At 36.6% G+C, this 16,189-nt stretch overlaps 1 protein-coding gene across 3 annotated transcripts in view; it reads left to right on the top strand.

The window, feature by feature from the left end:
* camta2 (calmodulin binding transcription activator 2) overlaps nt 1–15,840 on the top strand; it is a 159,148-nt gene extending 143,308 nt beyond the window's left edge. Inside the window, exons 21-25 of one of the 3 annotated variants that reach the window (XR_008761461.1) lie at nt 94–114; nt 1,176–1,369; nt 12,405–12,479; nt 12,678–14,535; nt 14,600–15,840. Coding sequence is in view for 2 of the 3 variants with exons in the window: in XM_055939154.1 (XP_055795129.1) it covers nt 94–114; nt 1,176–1,369; nt 12,405–12,479; nt 12,678–12,732 (345 nt within the window). In the remaining variant the exon portion in view is untranslated. Of the gene's footprint in view, nt 1–93; nt 115–1,175; nt 1,370–12,404; nt 12,480–12,677 lie in introns of all 3 variants that reach the window. The other 2 variants (XM_055939154.1, XM_055939155.1) reach the window with 2 other exon arrangements.
* Nucleotides 15,841–16,189: the final 349 nt, after the last annotated feature.

The following is a 16,189-nucleotide window of genomic DNA, read 5'->3' as shown; positions in this document are numbered from 1 at the left end:
CTCTCTCTCTCTCTTTGTCCTCCCATCTACCATATATCTCTCTCTCCACTCCCCCTTCCCTCTCTCTCTCTCTCTCTGATATTATCATGCTAGCTAACATGGATAGCTCTGAAGGTAACGTGTCTAACCTCTGATTGTTTCTACTGTCATACGGAGTGAAAGAGGAGTGTGTGGAACCTGTGTGGAACCTGTGTGGAACCTGTGTGGGTATGTGCTTTAGAGTGAAAGAGGAGTGTGTGGAACCTGTGTGGGTATGTGCATTATTTATTTATTTATTTATTTCACCTTTATTTAACCAGGTAGGCTAGTTGAGAACACGTTCTCATTTACAATTGCGACCTGGCCAAGATAAAGCAAAGCAGTTCGACACATACAACAACACAGAGTTACACATGGAGTAAAACAAACATACAGTCAATAATACAGTGAAAAATAAGTCTATATACAATATGAGCAAGTGAGGTGAGATAAGGGAGGTGAAGGCAAACAAAATATATATAAATAAATAAAAATATAAAAAGGCCATGCTGGCGAAGTAAATACAATATAGCAAGTAAAAAAAAAGAAAAAAAGTAGAGATAGAAATAATGGGGTGCAAAGGAGCAAAATAAATGAATACAGTAGGTAAAGAGGTAGTTGTTTGGGCTAAATTATAGATGGGCTATGTACAGGTGCAGTAATCTGTGAGCTGCTTAGGAAAGAGGAGTGTGTGGAACCTGTGTGGGTATGTGCTTTAGGAAAGAGGTGGGTGAAAGAGGAGTGTGTGGAACCTGTGTGGGTATGTGCTTTAGGAAAGAGTGTGCTGTGCCCTTACATGTATGTTTATATGTGTACAATAAGATGTGTAACTCTTCCCCTCCCTCCCTCCCTCTCCCCCTCTCCTCCCTCCCTCCATCTCCTCTCCCTCTCCTCTCATCCCCCAATCCTCTCCCTCTCCCTCCCTCTCCCCCTCTCTCCCTCCCTCCCTCCCTCTCCTCTCTCCTCTCATCCCCATCTCCTTCCTCTCATCCCCCTCTCCTTCCTCTCATCCCCTCTCCCTCTCTGTCCCTCCCTCTCCTCTCATCCCCCTCTCCTTCTTCTCCTTCTTCTCCTTCCCCTCCCTCCCTCCCTCCCTCCCTCCCTCCCTCCCTCCCCTCCCCTCCCCTCCCCTCCCCTCCTCTCCTCTCCTCTGGCAGTATGCTCTGTATAAAAGGATGACTCAGGCAGCGATACTGATCCAGTCCAAGTTCCGTAGTTACTATGAGCAGAAGAAATTCCAGCAGTCTAGACGTGCTGCGGTTCTGATCCAACAGTACTACCGCAGCTACAAGGAGTATGAACGCCTCAAACAGGGACCAAGAGGGTCCGGATCACACAACCCAAAACTGAAGTAGGTGGTAACGGCTCGGGAAATCAGCATCTTAACCATGAGGCAAAAAGGTGCTTCCCTATTGGTACGAAGGGCTTAGTTCATAGTTAAAAATGTCCAGCCCACATGGGATTATAAAACACTGTCTTCATAGTTTATAGTTTAAAATGTCCAGCCCACATGAGATTATAAAACACTGTATTCATAGTTTATAGTTTAAAATGTCCAGCCCACATGGGATTATAAAACACTGTATTCATAGTTTATAGTTTAAAATGTCCAGCCCACATGGGATTATAAAACACTGTATTCATAGTTTATAGTTTAAAATGTCCAGCCCACATGGGATTATAAAACACTGTATTCATAGTTTATAGTTTAAAATGTCCAGCCCACATGAGGTTATAAAACACTGTATTCATAGTTTATAGTTTAAAATGTCCAGCCCACATGGGATTATAAAACACTGTATTCATAGTTTATAGTTTAAAATGTCCAGCCCACATGGGATTATAAAACACTGTATTCATAGTTTATAGTTTAAAATGTCCAGCCCACATGAGGTTATAAAACACTGTATTCATAGTTTATAGTTTAAAATGTCCAGCCCACATGGGATTATAAAACACTGTATTCATAGTTTATAGTTTAAAATGTCCAGCCCACATGAGATTATAAAACACTGTCTTTATAGTTTAAAATGTCCAGCCCACATGGGATTATAAAACACTGTCTTTATAGTTTATAGTTTAAAATGTCCAGCCCACATGGGATTATAAAACACTGTCTTCATAGTTTATAGTTTAAAATGTCCAGCCCACATGGGATTATAAAACACTGTGTTCATAGTTTAAAATGTCCAGCCCACATGGGATTATAAAACACTGTCTTCATAGTTTATAGTTTAAAATGTCCAGCCCACATGGGATTATAAAACACTGTGTTCATAGTTTAAAATGTCCAGCCCACATGGGATTATAAAACACTGTCTTCATAGTTTATAGTTTAAAATGTCCAGCCCACATGGGATTATAAAACACTGTCTTTATAGTTTATAATGTCCAGCCCACATGGGATTATAAAACACTGTCTTTATAGTTTAAAATGTCCAGCCCACATGGGATTATAAAACACTGTCTTCATAGTTTATAGTTTAAAATGTCCAGCCCACATGGGATTATAAAACACTGTGTTCATAGTTTAAAATGTCCAGCCCACATGGGATTATAAAACACTGTCTTCATAGTTTATAGTTTAAAATGTCCAGCCCACATGGGATTATAAAACACTGTCTTCATAGTTTAAAATGTCCAGCCCACATGGGATTATAAAACACTGTCTTCATAGTTTATAGTTTAAAATGTCCAGCCCACATGGGATTATAAAACACTGTCTTCATAGTTTATAGTTTAAAATGTCCAGCCCACATGGGATTATAAAACACTGTCTTCATAGTTTAAAATGTCCAGCCCACATGGGATTATAAAACACTGTCTTCATAGTTTAAAATGTCCAGCCCACATGGGATTATAAAACACTGTCTTCATAGTTTATAGTTTAAAATGTCCAGCCCACATGGGATTATAAAACACTGTCTTCATAGTTTATAGTTTAAAATGTCCAGCCCACATGGGATTATAAAACACTGTCTTCATAGTTTAAAATGTCCAGCCCACATGGGATTATAAAACACTGTCTTTATAGTTTAAAATGTCCAGCCCACATGGGATTATAAAACACTGTCTTCATAGTTTAAAATGTCCAGCCCACATGGGATTATTAAACACTGTGTTCATAGTTTAAAATGTCCAGCCCACATGGGATTATAAAACACTGTCTTTATAGTTTAAAATGTCCAGCCCACATGGGATTATAAAACACTGTATTCATAGTTTATAGTTTAAAATGTCCATCCCACATGGGATTATAAAACACTGTCTTTATAGTTTAAAATGTCCAGCCCACATGGGATTATAAAACACTGTCTTCATAGTTTAAAATGTCCAGCCCACATGGGATTATTAAACACTGTGTTCATAGTTTATAGTTTAAAATGTCCAGCCCACATGAGATTATAAAACACTGTCTTCATAGTTTATAGTTTAAAATGTCCAGCCCACATGGGATTATTAAACACTGTGTTCATAGTTTATAGTTTAAAATGTCCAGCCCACATGGGATTATAAAACACTGTCTTCATAGTTTAAAATGTCCAGCCCACATGGGATTATTAAACACTGTCTTCATAGTTTAAAATGTCCAGCCCACATGGGATTATTAAACACTGTGTTCATAGTTTAAAATGTCCAGCCCACATGGGATTATAAAACACTGTCTTCATAGTTTAAAATGTCCAGCCCACATGGGATTATAAAACACTGTCTTTATAGTTTATAATGTCCAGCCCACATGGGATTATAAAACACTATTCATAGTTTAAAATGTCCAGCCCACATGGGATTATAAAACACTGTCTTCATAGTTTAAAATGTCCAGCCCACATGGGATTATAAAACACTGTCTTTATAGTTTAAAATGTCCAGCCCACATGGGATTATAAAACACTGTCTTCATAGTTTATAATGTCCAGCCCACATGGGATTATTAAACACTGTCTTCATAGTTTAAAATGTCCAGCCCACATGGGATTATAAAACACTGTATTCATAGTTTATAGTTTAAAATGTCCAGCCCACATGGGATTATAAAACACTGTATTCATAGTTTATAGTTTAAAATGTCCAGCCCACATGAGATTATAAAACACTGTCTTCATAGTTTAAAATGTCCAGCCCACATGGGATTATAAAACACTGTATTCATAGTTTATAGTTTAAAATGTCCAGCCCACATGGGATTATAAAACACTGTATTCATAGTTTATAGTTTAAAATGTCCAGCCCACATGAGATTATAAAACACTGTATTCATAGTTTAAAATGTCCAGCCCACATGGGATTATAAAACACTGTCTTTATAGTTTATAGTTTAAAATGTCCAGCCCACATGGGATTATAAAACACTGTATTCATAGTTTATAGTTTAAAATGTCCAGCCCACATGAGATTATAAAACACTGTATTCATAGTTTAAAATGTCCAGCCCACATGGGATTATAAAACACTGTCTTCATAGTTTATAGTTTAAAATGTCCAGCCCACATGAGATTATAAAACACTGTCTTTATAGTTTAAAATGTCCAGCCCACATGGGATTATAAAACACTGTCTTTATAGTTTATAGTTTAAAATGTCCAGCCCACATGGGATTATAAAACACTGTATTCATAGTTTATAGTTTAAAATGTCCAGCCCACATGAGATTATAAAACACTGTCTTCATAGTTTATAATGTCCAGCCCACATGGGATTATAAAACACTGTCTTCATAGTTTATAATGTCCAGCCCACATGGGATTATAAAACACTGTCTTCATAGTTTAAAATGTCCAGCCCACATGGGATTATAAAACACTGTCTTCATAGTTTAAAATGTCCAGCCCACATGGGATTATAAAACACTGTCTTCATAGTTTAAAATGTCCAGCCCACATGGGATTATAAAACACTGTCTTCATAGTTTATAGTTTAAAATGTCCAGCCCACATGGGATTATAAAACACTGTCTTCATAGTTTATAGTTTAAAATGTCCAGCCCACATGGGATTATCAAACACTGTCTTCATAGTTTAAAATGTCCAGCCCACATGGGATTATAAAACACTGTATTCATAGTTTATAGTTTAAAATGTCCAGCCCACATGAGATTATAAAACACTGTCTTCATAGTTTATAATGTCCAGCCCACATGGGATTATAAAACACTGTCTTCATAGTTTATAGTTTAAAATGTCCAGCCCACATGGGATTATAAAACACTGTCTTCATAGTTTATAGTTTAAAATGTCCAGCCCACATGGGATTATAAAACACTGTCTTCATAGTTTATAGTTTAAAATGTCCAGCCCACATGGGATTATAAAACACTGTCTTCATAGTTTATAGTTTAAAATGTCCTGCCCACATGGGATTATAAAACACTGTCTTCATAGTTTATAGTTTAAAATGTCCAGCCCACATGGGATTATAAAACACTGTCTTCATAGTTTATAGTTTAAAATGTCCTGCCCACATGGGATTATAAAACACTGTCTTCATAGTTTATAGTTTAAAATGTCCAGCCCACATGGGATTATAAAACACTGTCTTCATAGTTTATAGTTTAAAATGTCCAGCCCACATGGGATTATAAAACACTGTCTTCATAGTTTATAGTTTAAAATGTCCAGCCCACATGGGATTATAAAACACTGTCTTCTAGTTTATAGTTTAAAATGTCCAGCCCACATGGGATTATAAAACACTGTCTTCTAGTTTATAGTTTAAAATGTCCAGCCCACATGGGATTATAAAACACTGTCTTCTAGTTTATAGTTTAAAATGTCCTACCCACATGGGATTATAAAATCTAGTTTATAGTTTAAAATGTCCAGCCCACATGGGATTATTAAACACTGTGTTCATAGTTTATAGTTTAAAATGTCCAGCCCACATGGGATTATAAAACACTGTCTTCATAGTTTATAGTTTAAAATGTCCAGCCCACATGGGATTATAAAACACTGTCTTCCTAGTTTATAGTTTAAAATGTCCAGCCCACATGGGATTATAAAACACTGTCTTCATAGTTTAAAATGTCCAGCCCACATGGGATTATTAAACACTGTCTTTATAGTTTAAAATGTCCAGCCCACATGGGATTATAAAACACTGTCTTTATAGTTTAAAATGTCCAGCCCACATGGGATTATAAAACACTGTCTTCATAGTTTATAGTTTAAAATGTCCAGCCCACATGGGATTATAAAACACTGTATTCATAGTTTAAAATGTCCAGCCCACATGGGATTATAAAACACTGTCTTCATAGTTTATAGTTTAAAATGTCCAGCCCACATGGGATTATAAAACACTGTCTTCATAGTTTATAGTTTAAAATGTCCAGCCCACATGGGATTATAAAACACTGTCTTCATAGTTTAAAATGTCCAGCCCACATGGGATTATAAAACACTGTCTTTATAGTTTAAAATGTCCAGCCCACATGGGATTATAAAACACTGTCTTCATAGTTTAAAATGTCCAGCCCACATGGGATTATTAAACACTGTGTTCATAGTTTAAAATGTCCAGCCCACATGGGATTATAAAACACTGTCTTTATAGTTTAAAATGTCCAGCCCACATGGGATTATAAAACACTGTATTCATAGTTTATAGTTTAAAATGTCCATCCCACATGGGATTATAAAACACTGTCTTTATAGTTTAAAATGTCCAGCCCACATGGGATTATAAAACACTGTCTTCATAGTTTAAAATGTCCAGCCCACATGGGATTATTAAACACTGTGTTCATAGTTTATAGTTTAAAATGTCCAGCCCACATGAGATTATAAAACACTGTCTTCATAGTTTATAGTTTAAAATGTCCAGCCCACATGGGATTATTAAACACTGTGTTCATAGTTTATAGTTTAAAATGTCCAGCCCACATGGGATTATAAAACACTGTCTTCATAGTTTAAAATGTCCAGCCCACATGGGATTATTAAACACTGTGTTCATAGTTTAAAATGTCCAGCCCACATGGGATTATTAAACACTGTGTTCATAGTTTAAAATGTCCAGCCCACATGGGATTATAAAACACTGTCTTCATAGTTTAAAATGTCCAGCCCACATGGGATTATAAAACACTGTCTTTATAGTTTATAATGTCCAGCCCACATGGGATTATAAAACACTATTCATAGTTTAAAATGTCCAGCCCACATGGGATTATAAAACACTGTCTTCATAGTTTAAAATGTCCAGTCCACATGGGATTATAAAACACTGTCTTTATAGTTTAAAATGTCCAGCCCACATGGGATTATAAAACACTGTCTTCATAGTTTATAATGTCCAGCCCACATGGGATTATCAAACACTGTCTTCATAGTTTAAAATGTCCAGCCCACATGGGATTATAAAACACTGTATTCATAGTTTATAGTTTAAAATGTCCAGCCCACATGGGATTATAAAACACTGTATTCATAGTTTATAGTTTAAAATGTCCAGCCCACATGAGATTATAAAACACTGTCTTCATAGTTTAAAATGTCCAGCCCACATGGGATTATAAAACACTGTATTCATAGTTTATAGTTTAAAATGTCCAGCCCACATGGGATTATAAAACACTGTATTCATAGTTTATAGTTTAAAATGTCCAGCCCACATGAGATTATAAAACACTGTATTCATAGTTTAAAATGTCCAGCCCACATGGGATTATAAAACACTGTCTTTATAGTTTATAGTTTAAAATGTCCAGCCCACATGGGATTATAAAACACTGTATTCATAGTTTATAGTTTAAAATGTCCAGCCCACATGAGATTATAAAACACTGTATTCATAGTTTAAAATGTCCAGCCCACATGGGATTATAAAACACTGTCTTCATAGTTTATAGTTTAAAATGTCCAGCCCACATGAGATTATAAAACACTGTCTTTATAGTTTAAAATGTCCAGCCCACATGGGATTATAAAACACTGTCTTTATAGTTTATAGTTTAAAATGTCCAGCCCACATGGGATTATAAAACACTGTATTCATAGTTTATAGTTTAAAATGTCCAGCCCACATGAGATTATAAAACACTGTCTTCATAGTTTATAATGTCCAGCCCACATGGGATTATAAAACACTGTCTTCATAGTTTATAATGTCCAGCCCACATGGGATTATAAAACACTGTCTTCATAGTTTAAAATGTCCAGCCCACATGGGATTATAAAACACTGTCTTCATAGTTTAAAATGTCCAGCCCACATGGGATTATAAAACACTGTCTTCATAGTTTAAAATGTCCAGCCCACATGGGATTATAAAACACTGTCTTCATAGTTTATAGTTTAAAATGTCCAGCCCACATGGGATTATAAAACACTGTCTTCATAGTTTATAGTTTAAAATGTCCAGCCCACATGGGATTATCAAACACTGTCTTCATAGTTTAAAATGTCCAGCCCACATGGGATTATAAAACACTGTATTCATAGTTTATAGTTTAAAATGTCCAGCCCACATGAGATTATAAAACACTGTCTTCATAGTTTATAATGTCCAGCCCACATGGGATTATAAAACACTGTCTTCATAGTTTATAGTTTAAAATGTCCAGCCCACATGGGATTATAAAACACTGTCTTCATAGTTTATAGTTTAAAATGTCCAGCCCACATGGGATTATAAAACACTGTCTTCATAGTTTATAGTTTAAAATGTCCAGCCCACATGGGATTATAAAACACTGTCTTCATAGTTTATAGTTTAAAATGTCCTGCCCACATGGGATTATAAAACACTGTCTTCATAGTTTATAGTTTAAAATGTCCAGCCCACATGGGATTATAAAACACTGTCTTCATAGTTTATAGTTTAAAATGTCCTGCCCACATGGGATTATAAAACACTGTCTTCATAGTTTATAGTTTAAAATGTCCAGCCCACATGGGATTATAAAACACTGTCTTCATAGTTTATAGTTTAAAATGTCCAGCCCACATGGGATTATAAAACACTGTCTTCATAGTTTATAGTTTAAAATGTCCAGCCCACATGGGATTATAAAACACTGTCTTCTAGTTTATAGTTTAAAATGTCCAGCCCACATGGGATTATAAAACACTGTCTTCTAGTTTATAGTTTAAAATGTCCAGCCCACATGGGATTATAAAACACTGTCTTCTAGTTTAAAATGTCCTACCCACATGGGATTATAAAATCTAGTTTATAGTTTAAAATGTCCAGCCCACATGGGATTATTAAACACTGTGTTCATAGTTTATAGTTTAAAATGTCCAGCCCACATGGGATTATAAAACACTGTCTTCATAGTTTATAGTTTAAAATGTCCAGCCCACATGGGATTATAAAACACTGTCTTCATAGTTTATAGTTTAAAATGTCCAGCCCACATGGGATTATAAAACACTGTCTTCATAGTTTAAAATGTCCAGCCCACATGGGATTATTAAACACTGTCTTTATAGTTTAAAATGTCCAGCCCACATGGGATTATAAAACACTGTCTTTATAGTTTAAAATGTCCAGCCCACATGGGATTATAAAACACTGTCTTCATAGTTTATAGTTTAAAATGTCCAGCCCACATGGGATTATAAAACACTGTATTCATAGTTTAAAATGTCCAGCCCACATGGGATTATAAAACACTGTCTTCATAGTTTATAGTTTAAAATGTCCAGCCCACATGGGATTATAAAACACTGTCTTCATAGTTTATAGTTTAAAATGTCCAGCCCACATGGGATTATAAAACACTGTCTTCATAGTTTATAGTTTAAAATGTCCAGCCCACATGGGATTATAAAACACTGTCTTCATAGTTTATAGTTTAAAATGTCCAGCCCACATGGGATTATAAAACACTGTCTTCATAGTTTATAGTTTAAAATGTCCAGCCCACATGGGATTATAAAACACTGTATTCATAGTTTATAGTTTAAAATGTCCAGCCCACATGGGATTATAAAACACTGTCTTCATAGTTTATAGTTTAAAATGTCCAGCCCACATGGGATTATAAAACACTGTCTTCATAGTTTAAAATGTCCAGCCCACATGGGATTATCAAACACTGTCTTCATAGTTTATAGTTTAAAATGTCCAGCCCACATGGGATTATAAAACACTGTCTTCATAGTTTATAGTTTAAAATGTCCAGCCCACATGAGATTATAAAACACTGTCTTCATAGTTTAAAATGTCCAGCCCACATGGGATTATAAAACACTGTCTTCATAGTTTATAGTTTAAAATGTCCAGCCCACATGGGATTATAAAACACTGTATTCATAGTTTAAAATGTCCAGCCCACATGGGATTATAAAACACTGTCTTCATAGTTTAAAATGTCCAGCCCACATGGGATTATAAAACACTGTATTCATAGTTTAAAATGTCCAGCCCACATGGGATTATTAAACACTGTCTTTATAGTTTATAGTTTAAAATGTCCAGCCCACATGAGATTATAAAACACTGTCTTCATAGTTTAAAATGTCCAGCCCACATGGGATTATTAAACACTGTCTTTATAGTTTAAAATGTCCAGCCCACATGGGATTATAAAACACTGTCTTTATAGTTTAAAATGTCCAGCCCACATGGGATTATAAAACACTGTCTTCATAGTTTATAGTTTAAAATGTCCAGCCCACATGGGATTATAAAACACTGTATTCATAGTTTAAAATGTCCAGCCCACATGGGATTATAAAACACTGTCTTCATAGTTTATAGTTTAAAATGTCCAGCCCACATGGGATTATAAAACACTGTCTTCATAGTTTATAGTTTAAAATGTCCAGCCCACATGGGATTATAAAACACTGTCTTCATAGTTTATAGTTTAAAATGTCCAGCCCACATGGGATTATAAAACACTGTCTTCATAGTTTATAGTTTAAAATGTCCAGCCCACATGGGATTATAAAACACTATTCATAGTTTAAAATGTCCAGCCCACATGGGATTATAAAACACTGTCTTCATAGTTTATAGTTTAAAATGTCCAGCCCACATGGGATTATAAAACACTGTCTTCATAGTTTAAAATGTCCAGCCCACATGGGATTATAAAACACTGTCTTCATAGTTTATAGTTTAAAATGTCCAGCCCACATGGGATTATAAAACACTGTCTTCATAGTTTAAAATGTCCAGCCCACATGAGATTATAAAACACTGTCTTCATAGTTTAAAATGTCCAGCCCACATGGGATTATAAAACACTGTCTTCATAGTTTATAGTTTAAAATGTCCAGCCCACATGGGATTATAAAACACTGTATTCATAGTTTAAAATGTCCAGCCCACATGGGATTATAAAACACTGTCTTCATAGTTTAAAATGTCCAGCCCACATGGGATTATAAAACACTGTATTCATAGTTTAAAATGTCCAGCCCACATGGGATTATAAAACACTGTCTTCATAGTTTATAGTTTAAAATGTCCAGCCCACATGAGATTATAAAACACTGTATTCATAGTTTATAGTTTAAAATGTCCAGCCCACATGGGATTATAAAACACTGTATTCATAGTTTAAAATGTCCAGCCCACATGGGATTATAAAACACTGTATTCATAGTTTAAAATGTCCAGCCCACATGGGATTATAAAACACTGTCTTCATAGTTTATAGTTTAAAATGTCCAGCCCACATGAGATTATAAAACACTGTATTCATAGTTTATAGTTTAAAATGTCCAGCCCACATGGGATTATAAAACACTGCCTTCATAGTTTATAGTTTAAAATGTCCAGCCCACATGGGATTATAAAACACTGTCTTCATAGTTTAAAATGTCCAGCCCACATGGGATTATAAAACACTGTATTCATAGTTTATAGTTTAAAATGTTCAGCCCACATGGGATTATAAAACACTGTATTCATAGTTTATAGTTTAAAATGTCCAGCCCACATGGGATTATAAAACACTGTATTCATAGTTTATAGTTTAAAATGTTCAGCCCACATGGGATTATAAAACACTGTGTTCATAGTTTAAAATGTCCAGCCCACATGGGATTATAAAACACTGTCTTCATAGTTTATAGTTTAAAATGTCCAGCCCACATGGGATTATAAAACACTGTCTTCATAGTTTAAAATGTCCAGCCCACATGGGATTATAAAACACTGTCTTCATAGTTTATAGTTTAAAATGTCCAGCCCACATGGGATTATTAAACACTGTGTTCATAGTTTATAGTTTAAAATGTCCAGCCCACATGGGATTATAAAACACTGTCTTCATAGTTTATAGTTTAAAATGTCCAGCCCACATGGGATTATAAGACACTGTATTCATAGTTTATAGTTTAAAATGTCCAGGTTAACATAGAAAGGTTGTAAAATGTTTTATATTTAATGTATTTATTTTTCCTAATGTCTTTCTGTCCCTTCAGGGGTTCCTTCCTGACTAAGAAGCAGGACCAGGCTGCCAGGAAGATCATGAGATTCCTACGACGATGCCGACACCGGTCAGTGACCTCACAGCGATGTCACAATGACCTCACAGCGATGTCACAATGACCTCACAGCGATGTCACATCGATGTCACAGTGATATCAATATTATGGAAGTTCAGAATGTAGGCACTTTTTAATGTTACTGAATGTTCTTTCTCTCTTTCCTCTCTCTCCACTTCCTCTTTCTCTCCACTTCTTCCCTCCTTCCAGGATTAAAGAGTTGAAACAGACTAAGGAGTTAGAGAGGAGAGGGCTTACCACCTAACTCCTCCTTCATCCTGCTATCTGCCACAGGAGAGAGGGATGACTGATGGAGAAGAGAGAGAGGCCTGTCTGCCCTCCTCCCTTTATTCTCTCCCTCCCTCCGCTGGGGTCGCTCATCACCCCATCCAGCTGTATGCCTCTGTCACTCCTCCTCTCTTCCTCCTGTACTCCTCTCATCCTCCTGTACTCCTCTCCTCCTCTTCATCCCTCTCTCATGATGAAGTCATGCTACTTCTGCAAGAATGCAAACGGCGCCGGGATGGAGAGAGAGACTCCTGCCTTAACCCCTGTTCCGCTGCGGAGAGGAGGGACCTGCCTGAATCTGTTCGTTCTTTATATGAACATGTTTTTAAAAATCTATTTCTGGGCAAAACAAGACAACTGCAGCTTCTAACTGAATGTATGGAACGTAAATATATATATATATATATACACATATATATTCTACAGATATCAAATACTACATGTCACTGCTTTTGTGTTATTCATTGGGTCAGGTATTGTACGTGTATGAAGTGATATCCACTGAGACAGTAGGACTGAACAGAACACTTAAAGTCTTAAAACAGGGCGATATCCTCACCCTAACTAACTAACCACCTTTACACACAACTAGATGGGTTGGTATAGAACCTCTATAGAATGGCATTACAACCATGTACATGTAGATAGAACCAGAACCAGTATAGATCTAGACCACCTAGAGAGAAACCACATAATGTTAGTGTAGATAGAACCAGTATAGATCTAGACCACCTAGAGAGAAACCACCTCATGTTAGTGTAGATAGAACCAGTATAGATCTAGACCACCTAGAGAGAAACCACCTCATGTTAGTGTAGATAGAACCAGTATAGATCTAGACCACCTAGAGAGAAACCACCTCATGTTAATGTAGATAGAACCAGAACCATTATAGATCTAGACCACCTAGAGAGAAACCACCTCATGTTAGTGTAGATAGAACCAGTATAGATCTAGACCACCTAGAGAGAAACCACCTCATGTTAATGTAGATAGAACCAGTATAGATCTAGACCACCTAGAGAGAAACCACCTCATGTTAATGTAGATAGAACGAGTATAGATCCAGACCACCTAGAGAGAAACCACCTCATGTTAGTATAGATAGAACCAGTATAGATCCAGACCACCTAGAGAGAAACCACCTCATGTTAATGTAGATAGAACCAGTATAGATCCAGACCACCTAGAGAGAAACCACCTCATGTTAATGTAGATAGAACCAGTATAGATCTAGACCACCTAGAGAGAAACCACCTCATGTTAATGTAGATAGATCCAGACCACCTAGAGAGAAACCACCTCATGTTAGTGTAGAAAGAACCAGTATAGATCTAGACCACCTAGAGAGAAACCACCTCATGTTAGTGTAGATAGAACCAGTATAGATCTAGACCACCTAGAGAGAAACCACCTCATGTTAATGTAGATAGATCCAGACCACCTAGAGAGAAACCACCTCATGTTAGTTTAGATAGAACCAGTATAGATCTAGACCACCTAGAGAGAAACCACCAGGTATCCCAAAGTCTTAAAGAAACGAACCAACCAATCAACTGACTGAGACCGTTTTACTAACTAGTCAGTTATAGAAGCTAGGAGGAGTTTGATGATAATGAAGATTGGTTGGTTGCTGTAACGTTGCAGGGTGGTTGTAGGAGGGTTTGGTCTGCGAGACTAAACTTCCTGATCCTTTACATTATCAGGGTTAGAGGTCAGGCTGACACAACGTCCTTAACTCATCCTTTACACTGTCAGAGTCAGGGGTTAAAGGTTAGAGGTCAGGCTGACAACGTCCTTAACTCATCCTTTACTCTGTCAGAGTCAGGGGTTAAAGGTTAGAGGTCAGGCTGACACAACGTCCTTAACTCATCCTTTACTCTGTCAAGAGTCAGGGGTTAAAGGTTAGAGGTCAGGCTGACACAACGTCCTTAACTCATCCTTTACTCTGTCAGAGTCAGGGGTTAAAGGTTAGAGGTCAGGCTGACACAACGTCCTTAACTCATCCTTTACTCTGTCAGAGTCAGGGGTTAAAGGTTAGAGGTCAGGCTGACACAACGTCCTTAACTCATCCTTTACTCTGTCAGAGTCAGGGGTTAAAGGTTAGAGGTCAGGCTGACACAACGTCCTTAACTCATCCTTTACTCTGTCAGAGTCAGGGGTTAAAGATCAGGGATTGAGCACAATAAATCAGAATATTAAATATTTTTGTGTCTCAGGAGATCAAATGTTAATTTGACTGATTTTGAAAAATGCAGTGTCTTCAACCCCTTCTGACGGACACGGCAGAAAGATGTTTCACAATTATTACACACACTGGTTTATACACTGATTACATGTATTCACGGTTTATAAACTGTGTTCATGGTTTATAAACTGTGTTCATAGTTTATAAACTGTATTCATGGTTTATAAACTGTGTTCATAGTTTATAAACTGTTCATGTATTAATGGTTTATAACACACTAACAGTTGATAAACAGTCTAGGGCGGTAGTAACGCTTAATACTCATTTTCTACTATTGCACTCTATTAAAACCTACCAACTCTGAAAGAGAAAACCAAAGCAGCTGTAGACGTTATAGAAGGTCTGACTGGGCTTGGTTTGGGTGTACATACTGTAACATACCATGCCGTCTGGTTGAAGAATCATTATGTCCTTGATCTCTCTGCTTGCTTGACTGATGAACCTTGGGCTATTCCCAATGGGCCCCTATTCACTATGTAGTACACTACCCATAGGGCTCTGGTCTAAAGTAGTGCACTACCATAGGGCTCTGGTCTAAAGTAGTGCACTACCATAGGGCTCTGGTCTAAAGTAGTGCACTACCCACAGGGCTCTGGTCTAAAGTAGTGCACTACCCATAGGGCTCTGGTCTAAAGTAGTGCACTACCCCTATGGGCTCTGGTCTAAAGTAGTGCACTATATAGGGAATAGGGGACCCAGCTATGAGATTATTACTACTGGTGTTATGTTAATATATTAAATGACTGAGTTGATTTATTTTGCATGAGTTTGTAACAGTTTTTACATTTTCAAAACTTTTCAAAAATATTATGAAGTATTAAAGAGATTACGTGTCTATTTTTCAGTTTTTTTTCTGCTGGTGTTTGAGTATTAAATGTTTATTTATGAATATGATGATTAATCCAATATTAAGACATTTATTGATCTGTGGTTTGTTATTTTATTGCTGCCAAAATGGCTCCTTATTCCCTATATAGGGCACTACTTTAGATCAGGACCCATAGGGATGTGGTTAAAAGTAGGGCACTACTTTAGATCAGGACCCATAGGGATGTGGTTAAAAGTAGGGCACTACTTTAGATCAGGACCCATAGGGATGTGGTTAAAAGTAGGGCACTACTTTAGATCAGGACCCATAGGGATGTGGTTAAAAGTAGGGCACTACTTTAGATCAGGACCCATAGGG

The sequence above is a fragment of the Salvelinus fontinalis genome, chromosome 11 (genome assembly GCF_029448725.1).
Source record: "Salvelinus fontinalis isolate EN_2023a chromosome 11, ASM2944872v1, whole genome shotgun sequence".
In the NCBI taxonomy this organism is placed as follows: Eukaryota; Metazoa; Chordata; class Actinopteri; order Salmoniformes; family Salmonidae; genus Salvelinus; species Salvelinus fontinalis.
This window is presented reverse-complemented; position numbering and strand designations above follow the sequence as displayed.